This window comes from Pongo abelii, chromosome 14 (genome assembly GCF_028885655.2).
Source record: "Pongo abelii isolate AG06213 chromosome 14, NHGRI_mPonAbe1-v2.0_pri, whole genome shotgun sequence".
NCBI lineage: Eukaryota > Metazoa > Chordata > Mammalia > Primates > Hominidae > Pongo > Pongo abelii.
In genome coordinates this window covers 54548492-54569199 of record NC_071999.2, presented here as the reverse complement: position 1 = coordinate 54569199, position 20708 = coordinate 54548492, and the positions used below count along the sequence as shown (strand labels likewise).

The following is a 20708-nucleotide window of genomic DNA, read 5'->3' as shown; positions in this document are numbered from 1 at the left end:
CCGAGAGCTGTACGGTATTTTATAAACGGACTGTAGTCTTTATAGGTGATAGGCTGGAGCAGCTCGTAGCAGTCCCTCTCCTGGCCTCAGTTTACTCACTGGTAACAAGAATCCAGTTGGACAAGATGCCCTCTTAGGTCCCGTCTAACCTCTATGGCCTGCTTCCGAGGTACCTCTGCCTCTTTCCAATACCAGGACCTGTGCCTCATCTCCTCCTTCCCTAGTCCCTGGCCTGCCTTAGGTGCTTTCAATCAGGAAGTGAGGGGCGGGGAGGGAAAGGCGCGTCTCCAGTAAAAACAAACTAGTCCCAGCTCCGCGGCCTTTCGTCCCAGACAGCACCACCTGGGTGGTGCCCCGGGGCCAGACGCGCTCCAGAGTGGGCAGGGAGCCAAGTTTCTCGGTCGCTTTTCCGTCCTAGGTCTCTAGGGGTGGTAGGCCGACCCTCCCCACAGCCAAGCCATCTCGGGGAGCAGAGCAGGAGCCCGTGCCTCGCGCGTTCCTGGTTCCTCAGAGACAAAAGCCTGTAAGTCCGGGCAGCAGCCACCGGATTTCATGGGGACACTCCGGTGGCAGGGCCTCGGGGAGGGCCTCAGACGGCCAATCGGCTTCTAGAGAAGTCGGGTTCTAGGGCCCGAAGAGCAGGGTTTCGGCCGGGGCCGGGGCCGGGGCCGGGGCCGGGGCGGTGCGGGATGCTCGGCTGGGTAGCGTCCCCGGCGCGCGCGGCACCGGGTCACGTGAGGCGGCCGGGGCCACGTGACCCGGCGGGCCCCGCGCCCTGGCGCTCCTCCTCTCCGCTGCCGGTGGGCACCGCCGCTCGCTCGCACTTCTGCGCCCATCGGAGCTTCGGAGATCCTTGCGGTCCCGCGGGACGGCGCGGCAGCAGCTGACCTCGCAGGTAGCGTGTGGGCGCGGGCTGGAGCTCGCGGAGGCCTCTTCCCCCCCGGCCCTGCCCCTGCTTCCCTTCTCCGCAGGCCGGGCCGGGTGTGCCTCGTTACTCCTGCACCTCCCGCCTCCCTCGCTCGGGCTCCCGGGCAGTCCCCGCGGGCGCTGCGTCCGGGACGAGGGATGAGGTCCCCGGCTCGGCCCCGCCAGCACCTCAGCTAATGTGCCCTCCTGCGAGGAGGAGGGAAAGATGGGGAGAGGCGAGGGAAAGTTTTCCCTGCCTCCCTCTCTTTTTTGAGGTGCACGGACTCGATTTTGCTCGTAGCTGAAGTCTGACTGCTGTGAGTGCCGTTTTACTGAGAGGAGACCTCCTTTCCGACTCTCCCTATTCTCTGTCCTTTCCAAGATCTTGGCATCTCTCCTTCGTCTCCTGAGAGTAGTGCTGTCACAAACCGTATTCTTTATCGTTTCCCTTTCCGACACCGAATCCACAAAGGTAGGCATTCTGTTAGTGAGGACCTTTATCCAGGCGTGCGGTGAACTCTAAATAAGTGACGTTTCCCTTGTCTGCCTCTGATAAAGTACCTACCTGCTCGGTTTATTTTAAGATGACTATCGAGCACGCTGTGTTCTGCTCGCATAAGTGGCCTTTTGTTTTTATTTATTTGCATGTAAGACACTTCCAAGCCATCTGCGGAACTCTCTGCAGCTGGGGATTACAATTTTATAAAGCAGTCTTGTAATAATGCTTTTAGAAAACCAGATTCATGATCTTCCTTGCTTTTGCCCTATTCTTTTTTTGGGAGCACTAAAGCCCTTAGAGGACAAAAACTGAGTTTCTGAAACTGGTGTGTATTGTGGGCTAATAACATTAAAACGTCAAAGTATATAATGCCGGAAGGAATGGAAAAATGATTGAATCCTGAGGGCAGTTTATAGGTGCTTTAAACTTTAGAGTACTCATTTCAAGTGAGCACTGGGTGAATTTCACCCATTTAAACTGCTTTCAGGGTCGAGGATGTAACTATATTTGGATTCTATTAATATAGCAGTTCATCTGTGGGATGGACTTTAATCCATTTAATCCATTGTGTGAATATCAGTCTATTTATTAATACTCTAGACGGGTCCTTTTTCTTCTACCCGCTGGTCTGTTTCTCTTGAAGAGGAAGCATATTCATCTTTAAAGAGACTTTTTCTAAGTGATTTTTTTAAGTGTGTGATCCAAATGATAAAGTTCTGTGAACTTCAGAAAACAAGTAGCCATAAAAACCCAAAGCTGTCAAGCTTGTAGCTTTTAAAAAATTATTTGAAAATTTTAAAGAGTGCCCGTATGCTGCAGCAAGAACTTGGCTCCACCTAATATACGGGAGCTGGGAAGTCTGAAACAGTACCCTCCTTTTCCTGGGAGTCATTGTGGGGTAGATGAAACTGTGAAGGAAAGTGAAGACCTTTATTATGATGATGATATTCCTTCTGTGTGTACTACATTAAACAGTAGGTCATGCATAGGAAAGGAGGCTGGGGCCTCACAGAGTCTAGAATCTAGGCAGGGCATTCGGACATATTTCAAAATATTCTCTGGTTTTACAAAAAGTTAAAAATGTTACATATTGGCCAGGCGCAGTGGCTTACATCTGTAATCCCAGCATTTTGGGAGATTGAGGCGACAGATTACATGAGGCCAGGAGTTCGAGACCAGCTTGGCCAACATGGTGAAACCCCATCTCTACTAAATATGCAAAAAATTAGCCGGGCGTGGTGGTGCGCGCCTGTAGTCCCAGCTACTCAGGAGGCTGAGGCACGAGAATTACCTGAACCGGGGAGGTGGAGGTTGCAGTGAGCCGAGATTGTGCCACTGCACTCCAGCCTGGGCGACACAGTGAGACTCCATCTCAAAAAAAAAAGTACATGTTGTGTACGTGCTGAAGAATGCACAAGAGGGGTATGATGAGTGTTGTCTGAATTTAGCCAGAATAGACTTAGTAGAGGAGATCAGTTAATGAAATAATTATATAAATCAACTATGTGTTAGATCAGATTTAAAACACACACACAAAAAAGCACACCTCTTTCCTGGGGTAGAAAAGCTCACGGGAGACCAGATGGGTACCATTAAAGACTTACGGTCTCTAGTTTTCTCTGGGCTCGGTCTTACCATCCTGCTAGGTTTCTCTGCTCAGTGCCTCTTTCCCATCCTCCCTGGTGACTGCTTCAGACTTCTCCACCATTTTCCCCCCAGTTGCTCCACTCCACTTTTTTTTTTTGAGACAGGGTCTCACTATGTCGCCCAGGCTGGAGTACAGTGTGCCGTGTGATCATAGCTCACTGCAGCCTCAACTTCCCAGGCTCAAGTGATCCTCCCCACTCCCAAGTAGCTGGGACCACAGGTGCGCACCACCACATTCGACTAATTTTTTTATTTTTTGTAGAGACGGGGTCTCCCTATGTTGCCCAGGCTGGTTTTGAACACCTAGCCTCAAGCAGTCCTCCTGCCTTGGCCTCCCAAAATATTGGGATTACAGGTGTGAGCAACCACACCTGGCCTGCACTCCACTTTTTATTGCTACCTCCGCTCTTACTCTTAGCAAAAAGCCCAACTCTTTCTTCATAGGGAAAAATAGGTGACCTCAGAAGAGAGTGGTCTCCAAATGCCAATCAAAACCACGAGATACCACCTCCCATCCACTAGGATGGGTATAATACAAAAGACAGACAGTAAATATTGGAGAAAGCAGCACTGTTGTACATTGCTGGTGGGCAAGTAAAATGGAGACTCAGCGGGGAGAGAGAATGAGAATGAGAGAATGAGTATGCCTCCAGCATCTGGATTCCTAACCTTTAAACTGGCTTTCATTCACATTCACCCTTTCCTCCTCCTCTTGTGGAAGGAAGAAAAGGAAGACTTGCTCCTTTCTACAGTTTCTCTTGCATTTATTTATTTATTTATTTATTTAGAGACAGAGTTTTGCTTTTGTTGCCCAGGCTGGAGTGCAGTGGTGTGATCTTGGCTCACTGCAACCTCCGTCTCCCGGGTTCAAGTGATTCTCCTGCCTCAGGCTCCTGAGTAGCTGCGATTACAGGCACCCACCACCATGCCCAGCTAATTTTTGTATTTTTAGTAGCGATGGGGTTTCACCATGTTGGCCAGGCTGGTCTCGAACTCCTGACATCAGATGATCCACCTGCCTCGGCCTCCCAAAGTGCTGGGATTACAGGCATGAGCCACCGTGCCCGGCGCTTCTGTTGCACTTCTGCTTCAGATCCCATTCCCTGCTACTTTCTTAAGGCCCTCATTGAGTTGTTATGTCCTCTCCTCTTTGATGTTTCTACTGGCTCCTTCCCATTAACTCAAACATGTTCAAGCCTCTAACAATGTTTACATTAAAAAGGTTAACAGAAAATGTCCTGCAGCTCCATCACATTCTGTGATTAGTACGTGATGTCTCATTTTTCCTTCAGAGTGAAATTTCTTGAAAAAGTTGTTTATACTCATGGTTTCCTTTTCTTCACCTTTCACATACACCTCAACCTGCTGCAACCTGGCCTCTTCCACCCACAACCTCGGTGAAACTGTTCGTTAAGGTCACTGATAATTCTCCTTGTTAAATCCAATGGAAGTTTCTCAACCCTTCCCTCGTTTGGCGTCTCAGCAGCATTCGACACTAGCATGCCTCTTGCCTGTGATGCTCAAGTCCCCAGGTCTCTGTGACACTCTGTCTCCTGGTTTTCCTCCTGGTCTGCCTCTTCCTTCACAGTCCCTTCTAGCGGATACTCCCTGTCTCTTTCCTGTTGGAGTTTCTTAGAGTTCTTCTTAAGATACTCTGCTCTCCTTATTCCACTTGCTTTTTTCCTGGGTGATTTCATGCCAGATTTCCAAATCTCCAATCCAGACCTTTCTTGAGCTTCAGATTTCTAAATCCATCTGTTGGAACTTGTCCGCTTTAATATCCCACAGGTACCTGGCACAAAATGTCCATAGTAGGACTCATCACCCCTGAGGCCTGCTGTGCTTTCTGCTGTAGTGAGTAGGAGCACAGTTCTCTCTCACTCAAGCTCAGCGTCTACCTGTGATCTTTGGCTCTGCCTTTCTGCTTATCCAGTGCTCCTTGTCCCATTCAGCCAGTTGCAGAATCTTGTTGATTTTCCTTCTTGTTCAGTTTTCTCCATTTCCCTGATGTGGGCTTCAATCCCTTCTTTTCTGGCTTACCATAGCCATCTGGACTCCCTCTGAGCACTCCTTTGTTGTCTCATGTCTCTGTGGTCAGCCAAAGTAATCTTTCATAGACCTACATCTGTTTATGCCACTTCCCTGCTTAAGACCCTTCAGGGATTACCTGGTGCTCTTCGGATAAAGCCTGAGTTGTTTGGCTGAAGCCATGCTGACTTTCTTTCAGTTCCTCCACCAGAGCCTTAACCTGGCACGAGTGCTCACTGTTGCAGGCGCCTGCTTCTCTTTAGGTAGCTGAAGCACACTTCCCAATTCTGTTGCCTCCACAGCATCTGACCCTCCCCATTGGAGACCAGCCACACTGTTGTGAGCATCTGTTTGTGTGTCTAGATCCCCCCCACCCCATGTAATTTCTATTGGAGTTGGCTCTGTGTCCTGTTTACCTAAGAAAATTTATTGAAATAGTGTATGGTTCTGCCAGTCCATTGCTGGAATTTCAGTTTGGCTTTAGGTCATTGCAGGGTACAGTTGATACTTTTCATACAACTGGAGACTAATAGATGAAATCACTTTTGGGATATCCACATGAGAAAGATTCATGAAACCATATTTAGATTTGAATTTGACCCCCCAATTCCAGCCTTGAATTCATTTGGAAAATAAAATGAAGTATTATGTTTTATCCATTTCTTTTTTCTTTTTCAGACAGGATCTCGCTCTCTTGCCCAGACTGGAATACAGTGGTGTGAACACGGCTCACTGCAGCCTCAACCTCCTGGACTCAGGTGATCCTCCCACCTTAGCCTCTTGAGTAGCTGGGACTAACTACAGGTGCACACCATTATGACTGGCTAATCTTTTTACTTTTGAGGAAGCGGAGTCTCACCATGTTGCCCAGGCTGGTCTTGAACTCCTGGGTTCAAGTGATCCTCCTGCCTTCGCCTCCCAAAATGCTGGGATTATAGGTGTGAGCCACTTCACCCAGCCATCTATCCATTTCTTTAAAGTTTGACCCATCATTGGTTTTTTTGTTCTGTTTTGTGACACCTATTTGTTTGGTGTAACAAAGAACAAACTTATAGAAAAAAACGTTATTTCTAATCATCAATATTTCTTTTCTGGTTTCCTTTTGAAGACAACAGTATCCTATAAAAGCAATACTTTTATAAGATCTCAGTCAGCTTCACAACCCTAGATATGTTATTTTTTTCACTGCTAATGCTATTGCCACTTGGTTCGTTTGCTTTTCGAGCACATGGCTCAGGTTAGAAGTGAGATGAGATGAAATGAATGAGATGAAAGCAGCCCCTTGGATGATGGGGCTAAAGAAATGCTTACAGAGGCGATTATTGCAAATTGTGCTTCAAGTCAAATAACTTATTAGTGGTTGAGAAATGACAGTTGTAGGAACTTACATTTTCCTCTTAAATTAGTGATGAATTTGAACAAAACTTATGAAACAAAGGGTAGGCACAATCAGAGAATTCTAAAACACTAGTCATACTGTTCTCTAAATGAAGGTGGGGGTATTATCTTCACTCAGCTGTACAGGTGGCTTCAGCTTGAAGGATGACAAACTATTTTGGAGAAGACTACATTCTCAGACTCCTTAGTCAAGCATTCAGGGCATTCTTCCTTTCCCTTTCATTCTTTTTGTTTTTTTTTTTTCATGAGACGAGTCTCGCTCTGTCACCCAAGCTGGAGTGCAGTGGCGCCATCTCGGTTCACTGCAAGCTATGCCTCCTGGGCTCACGCCATTCTCCTGCCTCAGCCTCCGGGGTAGCTGGGACTACAGGCGCCCACCACCAGGCCCGGCTAATTTTTTTGTATTTTTAGTAGAGACGGGGTTTCACTGTGTTAACCAGGATGGTCTTGATCTCCTGACCTCATGATCCGCCCGCCTCGGCCTCCCAAAGTGCTGGGATTACAGGTGTGAGCCACTGCGCCCGGCCTCCCTTTCATTCTTGTAGTACTGTGTATTTGCAGAAGAGAGACGTGGATGACAGCTGTTCTAGCAGCTGGGGCAATAACAGTATTAGTGTCTCAGCACATCTTCGAAACTTTGCCTGTGATTTGCAGCCCTTATACCATAGAGTGGGTGAAATGGTTTTAAGTTTTATTTTTATTTAAAAATGTTTGAGGCTGATTCTTAGAGGCTTATCTGGACCTGGGAAATACATTTGGTATCTCAATGAGACTGAGCATTTGCTCAGTCTCAAAAAGCCCATCAGAATTATATGTAAGAAATTGGTAAGAGTAACATTTGGCTGTTTGTACCTTGAGAGGGTTTTTGAATTGCTTTTGCTGTAGCGTAGATGGAAGACATAAGTTGTAATGTTGTATACCAAAAAGTTTACCCCAAACCCTAGAGCTCTCTTTTTTGAATGTTTTTCTGGAATTAAATGGATTCAGAAATAAAGATTGTCATACCCTTCAATCTTTTGTGCTCAAATGGGAACATTTATTGGTAAAAAAGGAAGAAGGCTATGAAGAACACTTGTTCTTCTAGGAAACTGGATGATCTTCACTGAGGAAAGGCTCACATTTTATCATCTGCTGGAATATGGAGAATTTGGTTTCTGGGATTTCCTGTAAATGTTTTCTGTTATATACAATTTTTATATAGTTGTCACTAGTCTGCACATAATTATTTCCCATTTGACAAATTAACATGTGTCACATGGAGCATATACTTGCATGGTACATTCATTTCCTTAATTATTCCAGTTGTATTTGCATTCTAGTTTTCCACTTACTTAGGAACTGACTTTCCATTAGACCTTCAGTTCCTCAGAGGCAGAGACCATGATTGTATTGTTCTTTATGATGTCCCTGGCTTTCTTGGTATCTGGGGTCATTGCAGAAGAAAAATTAATGTATGCTATTAAAGTCAGCTCTCTGTATCCATGGATGCCACATCTGTGGATTCAACCAACCTCAAATTGCAAATATTAAAAACTGCATTTGTACTGAACATGTAGAGTATTTTTTTCTTGTCATTATTCCCCAAGCAATAAGCGTAACAACTATTTACCAAGCATTTACATTGTATTAGGTATTATAAGTAATCTGGAGATCATTTAAAGTATATGGGAGGATGTGTGTAGGTTATGTGCAAATACTATGCCATTTTCTATCAGGGACTTGAGCATCTGTGGATTTTAGTATCTGCAGGAGGTCCTGGAACCAGTCCCCGATGGATACTGAGGGACAACTGGATTTTGTTCACATTACCATACAGTAGTACTTTTTTCCAAGGCCTTTTAGATTTTATCAATAGCTCATTAACTATAAATAAATTTTTTTCGTAAGACAGCTTAGCAACTTAAACTGATAAGTAAAATCATCACCCATTCAGTTTACAAAAATAGAGAAACCTCCTCTATTAGGAATTTTCAGTGTATGTGTAAATGCTTTAATTCAAAGTTTTTGCAATTAAAAATATCATTTTGCATATTAGAAATTGCTGTTTTGAGTAGTTTAAAGCTTGCTGTAGCTTGTATGCTGAAGAATGTTTAGGCTACTTAAAATGATTGTTCCAACATTCAGAGCCCTTCTGGTTTCCTCTGGCTATCAGCTTCCATAATAAAGAATGACGCAAACTCATTTCATGCTTCTAAAATGACACCAGAAGCGTCAGAATCTTGGTGCTAGGCAATGCTGAAGGATTGCTTACTCTTTTCCCACTCTTTTCATTAGCTCTAAGGTCAATAGAAGCCAGATCTAAAGGTAGAATACCCTATTGGTGGCATTTAAAAGCCAGTACATACAGCAATTTAAACTAGCCCAAACAAATACATTCTGGTTAGTTGAGGTCTGTGTGGAAGCCATGTGCTTACAGATCAACCCTAAATTTCCAGTATGTTTAATATTGAGACCATTATTTCATCAAAACCAGTTTTCCTGTACCATTTCTCTCCATTTCCTGTTGTTTTTAAAATCTCCATAAGCATGTTCAAATATATTTTTGCTAGATCAGTAAAATAAACTAAAATAAAATTAACCTTTCCTTAATATTTGTTCCTTGGGGAAAGTAAAATAAAGGTGCTCTTAGAGGAATTAAAAGATTAGTTGCTACATTACTCCTTCAGCCTTCCAGTTCTAAATGTAGATTTCTAAAATTGGAAAGCCTGTGTTTGTCCTGACTGAATTTGCTTTCAGAGTATAAAGTAAAATAACCTTTTCTTCGTCATGCCACAAGTTCTATGAGGGACAGTGCCAATAGCTAAGATAAGCCATCCCAAGGAATGGGATATTGATCTGTAGGACTAATGGACGTAGGATAAGTGCAGTGGGGATACAGGATGTATTTTCAAGTGCCAGAGAAAATACGAAGAGCCAAGTGGGTTGGCATATTATCTTTAAGGACGTTACACTCTTTCTACCTCTGCTTGCATTTTTGCATTCCTCTTTTCTTTCCTTGCACCCTTGTTTTATCTCTATACAGTAAAAAAAAAAAAAAAAGTCATTGATTCACCTAATAATAACTCATAAAGAGTGGTAATTCAGGCTGCAACACATTAATATTGTTTTTCAGAAAGTATTTCCTAAATAAAATATGGAAGGCTTGCAAAAAAATTACTATCTTAGTGAGGTACTTCAGAAGTAACTATTTAAAGATGACTGACATTCTAATTACAGCTCATCATTTTTATAATTATCAAGATGACAAGCCCTGGAAGGACCTGTCATCTTAGCAATTTGTTTGGTCTGGTTTAAATTGCTGTATGCACTGGAAAGTTCTAAGAAGGCTATATTTCTTTTATAAATGCTCCGTTGAGAATTTCCCTAATCTGAACTTGTATTCTCGAGACATGATTAAAACAGTATGATTTTACTTTTCCAAACACATTATTTAGGACTGAAACCTTTCTATATTTAATTTTAGAAATGTATCTTTGAGTTTATTAATGCAGTCTTGATAAAAGCCCACAGGATGATTATTTGATTTTTAAAAATTGGGGTAAAAGATATATAGTGTAAAATTTACCATTTTAATGATTTTTAATTACACATTTTAGTGACATTATGTACATTCACATTGTTGTACAGTCATCACCACCATCAATCTCTAGACTACTTAAAAAAAGTCATTTCAACTTTTTTTTTTTTTTTTTGAGATGCCTGTCGCCCAGGCTGGAATGCAGTGGTGCGATCCTGGCTCACTGCAAGCTCCGCCTGCCAGGTTCATGCCATTCTCCTGCCTCAGCCTCCCGAGTAGCTGGGACTACTGGTACCCGCCACCACGCCTGGCTAATTTTTTTGTATTTTTAGTAGAGACGAGGTTTCACAGTGTTAGCCAGGATGGTCTCCATCTCTGACCTTGTGATCTGCTCATCTCGGCCTCCCAGAATGCTGGGATTACAGGCGTGAGCCACCGCACCCGACCCAATTTCAACTTTTATTTTAGATTCAGGGAGTACATATGCAGGTTTGTTACATGGGTATAGTGTGTGATGCTGAGCTTTGGAGTACGAATGATTCCATCACCCAGGTAGTGAGCATAGTATCCAATAGGTAGTTTTTTAGCCTGTGTACCCTTCCCTCCCTGCCCCTCTAGTAGTCTCCAGTGTGTATTGTTCCCGTCTTTATATCCACGTGTACACCATATTTAGTTCCCATTTCTAAGTGACAACATGTGGTATTTGGTTTTCTGTTCCTGTGTTAATTCACGTAGGATAATGGCCTCTAGCTGCATCCATGATTTTGTTCTTTTTTATGGCCGTGTAGTATTCCATGGTGTATATGTACCACATTTTCTTTTTCCAGTCTACTGTCGATGGGCACCTAGGCTGATTCCATGTCTTTGCTATTGTGAATAGTGCTGTGATGAACATACAAGTGCATGTTTTTTTATTTTTTTGTAGAACAATTTATTTTCCTTTGGATATATACCCAGTCTTGGGATTCCTGGGTTGAATGGTAGTTCTGTTTTAAGTTCTTTGAGAAATCTCCAAACTGCTTTCCACAGTGGCTGAACTAATTTACATTCCCACCAACAGTGTATAGTGTTCCCTCTGCTGTACAGCCTCGCCAACATCTTTTGTTTTTGACTTTTTAATAATGGCCATTCTGACTGGTGTGAGATGGTATCTTGTTGTGGTTTTGATTTGGATTTCTCTGATGACTAGTGATGTTGAATATTTTTTCGTGTATTTGTCGCCTAGAACTTTTGCATCACCCCAAAGTGAAATTCTGTACCCATTAAACAGTAACTCCCCATTCCTACCTCCCCCCAGCTCCTGGCACCCACAATTCTACTTTGTCTCCATGAATTTGACTGTTGTAGGTACCTCATGTAAGTGGAATCGTACAATATTTGTCTAACTTATTAGCATAATGTCTTCAGGGTTCATCCCTGTTGTTGTATGTGTCAGAATTTCCTCCTAAGGGTGAATAGTATTCTATCGTATGTGTAGACCACATTTTGTTTATCCATTCATCTGTTCATGGACATTTGGATTATTTTCACATTTTGGCTATTGTGAATAATGCTCCTTTACCGTTGGTATACAACTATTCAAGCCTCTGCTTTCAGTTCTTTGGGGTGTATGCTAGAAATGGAGTTTATCTAGATAATATAATTCTAATGTTTATTTATTTTTTTGAGGAATTACCATCTGGTTTTCTATAGCAGCTGTATCATCTTACATTTCTACCGTCTACATTTAATTTTATATCAATAATTCATTTTTCCAGATTTTGCCTGAAACATTCTGCCACTCTAGGTTGTGAATCTAAAGCAAGAATACATCTTAAAACTTATAACAGCCTAGGGGTAAAACATAATTCAAATAATTGAACTTTTATTTTCATTGGAAATATTTGTTCATTTTATTGGTCACAAAGTGTTTGTTACAGAAATTTGGGACTGGCCGAGCATGGTGGCTCACGCCTCTAATCCCAGCACTTTGGGAGGCTGAGGTGGGCAGATCACCTGAGGTCAGGAGTTTGAGACCAGCCTGGCCACCATGATGAAACCCCGTCTCTACTAAAAATACAAAAATTAGCCAGGCGTGGTGGTGTACACCTGTAATCCCAGCTACTCAGGAGGCTGAGGCACAAGAATTGCTTGAACTGGGGAGGTGGAGTTTGCAGTGAGCCAGGATGGTGCCAGTGTACTCCAGACTGGGCAACAGAGCGAGACTCTGTCCATCCCCCCCCAAAAAAAAGAAATTTGGGACTATATTTTAAAAATACAAAGAAGGCCAGTATGGTGGCTCACGCCTGTAATCCCAGCACTTTGGGAGGCCGAGGTGGGTGGATCACTTGAGGTCAGGAGTTTGAGACCAGCCTGGCCAACATGGTGAAACCCCTTCTCTACTAAAAATACAAAGATTAGCTAGGCATGGTGGTGTACGCATGTAATCCCAGCTACTCGGGAGGCTGAGGCACAAGAATTGCTTGAACTGATGAGGGGGAGTTTGCAGTGAGCCAAGATGGTGCCAGTGTACTCCAGACTGGACAACAGAGCAAGACTCTATCTCAAAAAAAAAAAAAAAAAAGAAAGAAATTTGGGACTATATTTTAAAAATACAAAGAAGGCCAGGTGTGGTGGGTCACGCCTGTAATCCCAGCACTTTGGGAGGCTGAGGGAGGTGGATCACTTGAGGTCAGGAATTTGAGACCAGCCTGGCCAACATGGTGAAACCCCGTATCTACTAAAAAAATACAAAATTAGCCGGGCGTGATGGTGGGCGCCTGTAATCCCAGCTACTTGGGAGGCTGAGGCAGGAGAATTGCTTGAACCCAGGAGGCGGAGATTGCAGTGAGCCAAGATCCTGCCACTGCACTCCAGCTTGGGCAACAAGAACGAAACTCCATCTCAAAAAAAAAAAAAAGATGAGGAAGTGTATCTAATTTCTAAAGGGGAAGTGAGGTAGGAGACTGATAGGACTTGTTTTCTGGCCACAACCCTGCTGACGAAAACAAACAAACAAACAAACTAAAGAAGTGGGGATGGCAGGCCGAAAAATAGAATAAAAATACAAAGAAAGAAAATGATGCCACCTGTAATCTCTCCATTGAGATATATTTTGGTGTATACATTTCTGTATATATTATACTTTAGAAAAATTGTAATCATACAGGACATATTATAACATAGCTAAGCTAACTAAGTCTTACAGGGTACATTTATTTTAGTGGTTTTGTTTTGAATTTGGGATGTGCACGTAGTTTAGCTGTATGACGTGTTTGGGTGGCAGCTTCTGTTGGGATGCTTCCTTGGGGGAGTGCTTATAATTTGGACAAAGCATAGCACCATGGGAAGGAAGAGAGTTGGGCTACCTTGCTCAGGGTACTTACCAAGGTACTTGACTGTCAGGGAAGGCCTGGGCTGAATAGGCCAGTTGAAGGTTCTTTCCATTAGCAGTGCCTCCTTCATACAGGAATAGAACACAAATGGAATCACTTCATATCTTCCTATTTGAAGCATCTAAATTATTGTGCAACCCTCTGGAGTGACTATTACTATTATTTTGAGAAAGAGTCTCACTCTTATCACCCAGGACAGTTGCATAGTCTTGGCTCACTGCAACCTCTGCCTCCCGGGCTCAGATGATCCTCCCACCTCAGCCTCCTGAGTAGCTGAGATTACCAGCGTGCACCACCACACCCGGGGTAATTTTTGTATTTTTAGTGGAGACAGGGTTTTGCCATGTTGGCCAGTCTAGTCTCAAACTCCTGATCTCAACTGATCTGCCTGCCTCAGCCTCCCAAAAGTGCTGGGATTACAGGTGTGAGCCACCGTGCCCAGCCTGGAATGATTATTTAAATGAAATTTAGTTGAACTACATTTATATTCCTTTGAAATGAAATCCATAGTTAGAATAAGTCTGTTAATACTTTTCTTTCATGTTTAGAAAAATTTAGTAGATGTCATGATATCAGAGCTGTCCTAAATAATGTTGCTGTTCCTTGCAATGGATCCTGCATTTTTTTTTTTCTGAGACGGAGTGTCACTCTGTCGCCTAGGCTGGAGTGCAGTGGCGTGATCTCAGCTCACTGCAACCTCTGCCTCCCAGGTTCAAACGATCCTTCCACCTCAGCCTCCCAAGTAGCTGGGACAACAGGTGCATGCCACTACTCCTGGCTAATTTCTGTATTTTTTATAGAGGCATGGTTTCACCATGTCATCTAGGCTGGTCTCAAACTTCTGGACTCAAGTGATCTGCCTGCCTCTACCTCCCAAAGTGCTGGAATTACAAGTGTGAGCCACTGCACCCGGCAGATCCTGTATTTTTGAGTCATTGTTAACTGCACAGTTCTTAAGTCTGCTGTAGATTTTATCACAGATGAAATACTCGTTAATTTTTAACGATTGCACCAGCTTTAGTTTATTGGATTGATAGTGTATACACATTAATTCTTCTTAAGGTTGATATAATTATGATCCTTAATGTGGTTTTCTTAATAGTAGCAAAAGGTGCCACTGCCCCCAGGAAAATGGAATAATTAAAGACCTCACCACAATAGTCAAATTATAATGAGGATGGTGGTAATTTTGAGTAAATTAGAAAGTTTTGGTGGTATTTACAGTTACACTCTGCTGCCTTAGGAGGGAAATGCCACGTGCCCAAGTTAAGGACCCTGTTCTGTTGTTCTTTCTGGCACATAGCCCCACAAAACCTCTCAGGGAACCTTGTCTGAATTCCAAGGATGCCAGTTCATGTCCTCAGCTGCCCAGGTTGAGCATGGTCTGATGAAGACACACTTTGTGCCTTAGCAGTCTCCAGCCCAAGGATGCACTTTGTATGTTGTGAGCTCTGAGGACAGAGGTCACATGTGTTCTCTAGGCCTGCCTCTCAATGATTGATGCAAAAGTGCAGGAATAAATGACATTCATGAGGTTTAACCAGGCAAATCTAGGCAGAAGCATTTTGCGGAATGCTTTTTATTGGGAGAGTGGATACTTCTTTTTTTTTGAGATGGAGTTTCGCTCTTCTTGCCCAGGCTGGAGTGCAGTGGTGCAGTCTCGGCTCACTGCAACCTCCACCTCCCAGGTTCAAGCAATTCTCCTGCCTCAGCCTCTTGAGTAGCTGGGATTACAGGCATGTGCCACCATGCTTGGTTAATTTTGTATTTTTAGTAGAGACAGGGTTTCACCATGTTGGCCAGGCTGATCTCGAACTCCCCACCTCAGGTGATCCGCCTGCCTCGGCCTCTCAAAGTGCTGGGATTACAGGTGTGAGCTACTGCGCCCGGCCTGGATACTTTTTATATTGGAAACAGTTTAAAGACAGATGCTGCTGTACATTTACAAGGCAAGATAAAGTCAGAAAGAAGTGATGTTGAGGAAGTTCAGCCATTTCTCCATAAGAAAAATTAGAGGGGTCTGCTGTGTGACCTTGGCGAGTCATTTCACCTTTGAGCCGCAGTCCTCATCTGTCAGAAATGGTTTACAGTCTCCTCACAAGAGTATTACGAAGATTAAATGAAATAATGTATGGAAGCTACCTAATTAACAGTGTCTGTGACAAGGCAGGTTCAGGATAGTTATTCGTTTCTTCTTTCCTGCTTTTAGCTTTGCTTGATTGTCTTGCTAGGGAGAATTACTTGCTTGGCCAATATTACTGCCTCTGTTGTTCTTATCTGTTCAAGAAATCCCCCAGCTTCTTCATTATATCTTGAACATAAAATGACAAATTTCTAGGTTTGGGGGAAACCCAGGCTCAAAACAGCAAACAGCTGTCATACTGACTGATTTTAAAAGCAAACCTGGGACACAGGCCTCAGCACTCTGTTGTTTCCACTCTACCAAGCCTGTTAGGATGCCTTTTTCTTTTATGGTGGGTGTGGACATGTAAGATACATGACCTGTTTCTTGAATTGACTCTTAAATGACAAGTCTTTGGAGAAATACCTTGTAAAATAAAGCTTCATGTAATTTAGCAATGGGTGAAGTCAGTGCGTATAATAATGCCCCATCATTATGAAGGTTAGCCTGATCTTGCAGTAGATACCAAACCCTTAGGGCAGAGTTGCCCATATTTGTTTAATGATTTTAGAATAATTGTGCTGCTGTCAGGAAGTTGTGTGGTTTTGAATGTCTTACCTTTTGTGTTGTAATTTTAAAGGTGGTGAGTCATATTTTTGGCTACTTCTGTGTCATGTAAAATTAAACATTTTGAAGACTAACTTGATATGGTTCATAATTCCAGGAAAACCTGCTTCTGGATTTTCTTGAAATTTACTTACCTGCTTGTATGGCTTTATATGGCTTGACTTCTTATGACTCCTTTCTCCATCTGTTTTGTAGGAGGCACAAGAGGTCGTTTGAGGGGCATCTTGTTTCTTTTTGTTTATTTTATTAATCTTTTTGAGACAGGGTCTCCCTCTGTCACCCAGGCTAGAGTGCAACGTTGTGATCTCAGCTCAACTGCAGCCTTGACTTCCTGGGCTCAAGCAATCCTCTCACCTCAGCCTCCTGAGTAACTGGGACTGCAGGCATACGCCACCATGCCTGGCTAATAATTTTTCTTTTTTCTTTTTCATTTTTCTTTCTTTCTTTTTTTTTTCTTTGAGACAGGGTCTCTCACTCCGTCGCCCAGACTGGAGTGCAGTGGTGCAATCTCGGCTCACCGCACGCAACCTCTGCCTCCCGGGCTCAAGTGATTCTCCTGCCTCAGCTTCCCGAGTAGCTGGGACTACAGGCATGCGCCACTACCGCCAGGCTAATTGTTTTTGTATTTTCAGTAAAGATGGGGTTTCACTATGTTTGCCAGGCTGGTCACAAACTCTTGACCTCAAGTGATCTACCCACCTTGGCCTCCCAAAGTGCTGGGATTACAGGCATGAGCTACTGTGCCCGGCCTTTTTTTTTTGTATTTTTTGTAGAAACGGGGTTTCGCCATGTTGCCCAGGCTGGTCTCAAACTCCTGGGCTCAAGCAATCCTTCCGGCTTGGGCTTCCAAAGTTCTAGGATTACAGGCGTGAGCTACTGCGCCCAGCCTTTATTTTTAAACTTTTAAAAGCATTTAAGATCATCTTACCATACAAAGAATACTTATAAATCAATAACAAGAAAAAGAACAATGATCCAGTAGAAAAAAATAGGCACTTTGCACAGAAGGCTGACAGTGGGCTCTTAAAACGTGAGTGAGAGGTGAAGAGTTCAGACTCAGGCTTCAGGTTGCCTGGGTGCAGATCCCGACTCTGCCACTTACAAGTTTGAGCAGATTCTTAAAATCTCTTTTTCTCCATTTCCTTATTGGTAAAGTGAGGATTAAATGAATGAATAAATATAAAATTTCTAAAAATTGTGCTTGGCACATAGTGCCCAGTAAGTTAGTTGTTATTGTTGCAATTATTGTGATCATTATTTTTTATTTTCGAGAGAGAGTCTCACTCTGTCGCCAGGCTGGAGTTTAGTGGCACAATCTCGGTTCACTGCAACCTCCGCCTCCCGGGTTCGAGTGATTCTCCTGCCTCAGCCTCCTGAGTAGCTGGGACTACAGGCACACACCACCATGCCCAGCTAATTTTTGTATTTTTAGTAGAGATAGGGTTTCACCATGTTGGTCAGGATGGTCTCGATCTCTTGACCTCGTGATCTGCCTGCCTCGGCCTCCCAAATTGCTGGGATTACAGGTGTGAGCCACCCTGCCCGGCCTCATTATTTTTTTAAGTGACATTCAGCTCCACTCATCACAGGGAAATGCCAGTTTAAACAAAACTGAGATACTGTGAGAGTACGCTGTGTGGGAAGGGTGTGTATAAACAGGTGCCATCCTACATCCATGGTGATTTTATATATGGCCACTACTTCATTAGAAGATTGTTTGAAATATTAATAGCTAGTAACAGTAAAATAGCTATTAGACTTTGACCTAGCAATTTTCATTTTTAGGAATTTATTTTAGAAATTTCTATATAAAACAAGACATGTCAATACAATAATATGCAGGCAACAATTGCAGTATTGTTCTAGCAAAAGACTGGAATTGACTTAAATGTCTCTCAGTAGAAAACAAGGTAAATTGCTAAATTGATGTAATGGAATGCTGTAGTACCATTGAAAAGCAGGTCTATGTGCGCTAATATAGAATGATTTCCCCGATGTACTGTTAAGTAGGGAAAAAAAACTTCCATTTGTGCTTTTGTTTTTAAAGATACACATATACCCATGCATACATGTAGTGCTTCCATGAGTATACACTATTTCCAGAAGGAATTACAGATCACTGGGAACAGTGGTGGCTTTTGAGGAGAGGGTCAGGGAGGGATGGTAAGGAGACTTTCTTTCTTATCCTCTTTTGTCCATTTGAAACAAAAGTTTTTTTCCCATTTTCATATATTACTCCCCCCTCAAATCTTTTACTTATCCTCACCAATACCTCCCGCTCCACCTGCACACACATTTGTCAAGACATTCAAATGTTATTCCAGTAGTCTGGCTGTGCAATGACAATGGATAGCCTGATTTGATGGTGTTTAATCCTCATTGAATTTGTGGTATGATACCTGGGGCTGAAGCTGATCCTTGTCATCCGAGTTGGTGCTGGTGGGAAGAATATCTCTGGCGGGTGGGGACGAGGCTTTGGCTAAGCATGCTCCAGCCGCAGGCGCCCTCTGTGTGTGCTGTTGGAGGTACTGGAGCCAGAACTTGGTCTTGACCTGCTGCTTTGGCTGTTTTTAGAGGTCTAAGAAGAGGGTGAGTTGGAAGCACATGTGGAACAGATAAGCACTGACTAGGAAGTGGGCAAGACGAACAGCTAGTTCTCGCACGTTATTTTCTTGTAGGAAAGGCCAAGGTTTGAAGGTGGAGGAGGGATTGCACACATAGCTGGGGGAAAGCGAATGATCCATGTAACCCACGGAAGTTCATTTATTCTAGAATCAGCTTTTGTTAGTATTTATTAACAGGTCTTTTTTTTTAAAAGTTAGCTCAGTGGCTATTTAATTTTTTTCTGGAATCCTTTCTGTTCCAGCAGAGATGTCGGCTTATTTATAGGAATTGCTTGAAGCCAGAGTCATGGTGGATGTCGGAAAGTGGCCCATCTTCACTCTACTCTCCCCTCAAGAGATCGCGTCTATTCGGAAGGCATGTGTCTTCGGCACCTCAGCCAGTGAAGCACTGTACGTTACTGACAATGATGAGGTAAGAGTCTCTTAAAACCTAGTTTCGTTTTAGGACTTATTTGGGAATTGGTCTTCAAAGTGTGCAGTTCAAAGATGGAGAAAAGGCGGGGTATAAATAAAGAGATCCTGAAGTTCAGGAAGACTATGGCTTTGATAGTTTCTTTTTTTTCAGTTTCTTGATTAAATACCCGTCTACTCCATAGCACTCTGAGTTTCATCATATAGACAAACATTCTGAAACGTAAGCAATATCCGCAGAGGTTGAATTTTTCTTAACAAGCATATCAGTCTCTTTTCACCTCCTGAGCTCTCTAGTTGAAATGTCTTATTTTCAGAGGAGAGAAGGGAGCTTTTAATACAGCTTTCGGTCAAAAGACTCAGAAAAAAACTGTCTGTTTTCTAGGTCTTTGTATTTGGACTGAACTATAGTAACTGTCTAGGAACTGGAGATAACCAGAGTACACTTGTACCCAAAAAGCTAGAAGGCTTATGTGGAAAGAAGATTAAAAGCCTCAGTTACGGGAGTGGACCACATGTTCTTCTCAGCACTGAAGGTAAGGAGGGAACCCATCTAACTTTTCAGTTTGTAAGAAATTGACCGGTTAATTCTAAGCTTAGGGGAGATAGGGCTATGCCAGATAACTGATTTTGGATTGTTTGCTTCTTAATTTCTGAGAGGAAGTACACAAAGCAGGTGAAAGTTAAACACTTCAGGCTAACTCTGGAAAAGCTATAGGATGTCTTGCAAATTAGGCAAACTTCTGAGGTTTTCAACTGCTTCCATAAAGCTGTGGAAGATTAGATATAGCAAATGAATCGTCCTTCCAGCCTAATTTTTCAGTGGATTTTTGGTTGCAATGCAACTTTCAGGGTTCCTTTGGTACATTTTTCTTTTCTTTCTTTTTTGAGACAGAGTCTCTCTCTGTTGCCCAGGCTGGAATGCAGTGGCGCAATCTCGGCTCACTGCAAGCTCCACCTCCTGGGTTCACGCCATTCTCCTGCCTCAGCCTCCCGAGTAGCTAGGACTACAGGCACCCGCCACCACGCCTGGCTAATTTTTTGTATTTTTAGTAGAGACGAGGTTTTACCGTGTTAGCCAGGATGGTCTCGATTTCCTGACCTCATGATCCGCCTGCCTCGGCCTCCCAAAGTGCTAGGATTACAGGCGTGAGCCACCGCGCCCGGCATTTTTTTTTTTTTTTTTTTTTTTGAGAAGGAGTCTTGCTCTGTCTCCAGGCTGGAGTGCAGTGGCATGATCTCGGCCCACTCAACCTCCATCTCCTGGGTTCAAGCGATTCTTCTGCCTCAGCCTCCCGAGTAGCTGAGACCACAGACGTGTGCCACCATGCCCTGGCTAATTTTTGTACTTTTAGTAGAGACTGGGTTTCATCATATTGGCAAGGTTGGTCTCGAACTCCTGACCTCGTGATCCGCCCACCTTGGCTTCCCAAAGTGCTGGGATTACAGGCATGAGCCACTGTGCCCGGCCGGTACATTTTTCTAAACACAGCTGCTACGTGGCTTTCCTTTCTTTGTGCAGTGCTTGCATCTTGAATCGGGAAATCTTTGTCTG

The 20708-nt window shown here is 43.4% G+C and overlaps 1 protein-coding gene across 7 annotated transcripts in view; it reads left to right on the top strand.

Annotated features, from left to right (window-relative positions):
* The first annotated feature begins 303 nt into the window (after positions 1-303).
* Positions 304-20708, top strand: part of RCBTB1 (RCC1 and BTB domain containing protein 1) — a 54225-nt gene continuing 33820 nt past the window's right edge. The window contains exons 1-4 of one of the 7 annotated variants that reach the window (XM_024257676.3): positions 304-523; positions 5759-5838; positions 18988-19154; positions 19539-19689. In XM_024257676.3, coding sequence (XP_024113444.1) covers positions 19029-19154; positions 19539-19689 — 277 coding nt within the window. In that variant the 5' untranslated portion in view covers positions 304-523; positions 5759-5838; positions 18988-19028. Of the gene's footprint in view, positions 896-5758; positions 5839-18984; positions 19155-19538; positions 19690-20708 lie in introns of all 7 variants that reach the window. The other 6 variants (XM_063714908.1, XM_002824276.5, XM_024257675.3 and 3 more) reach the window with 6 other exon arrangements.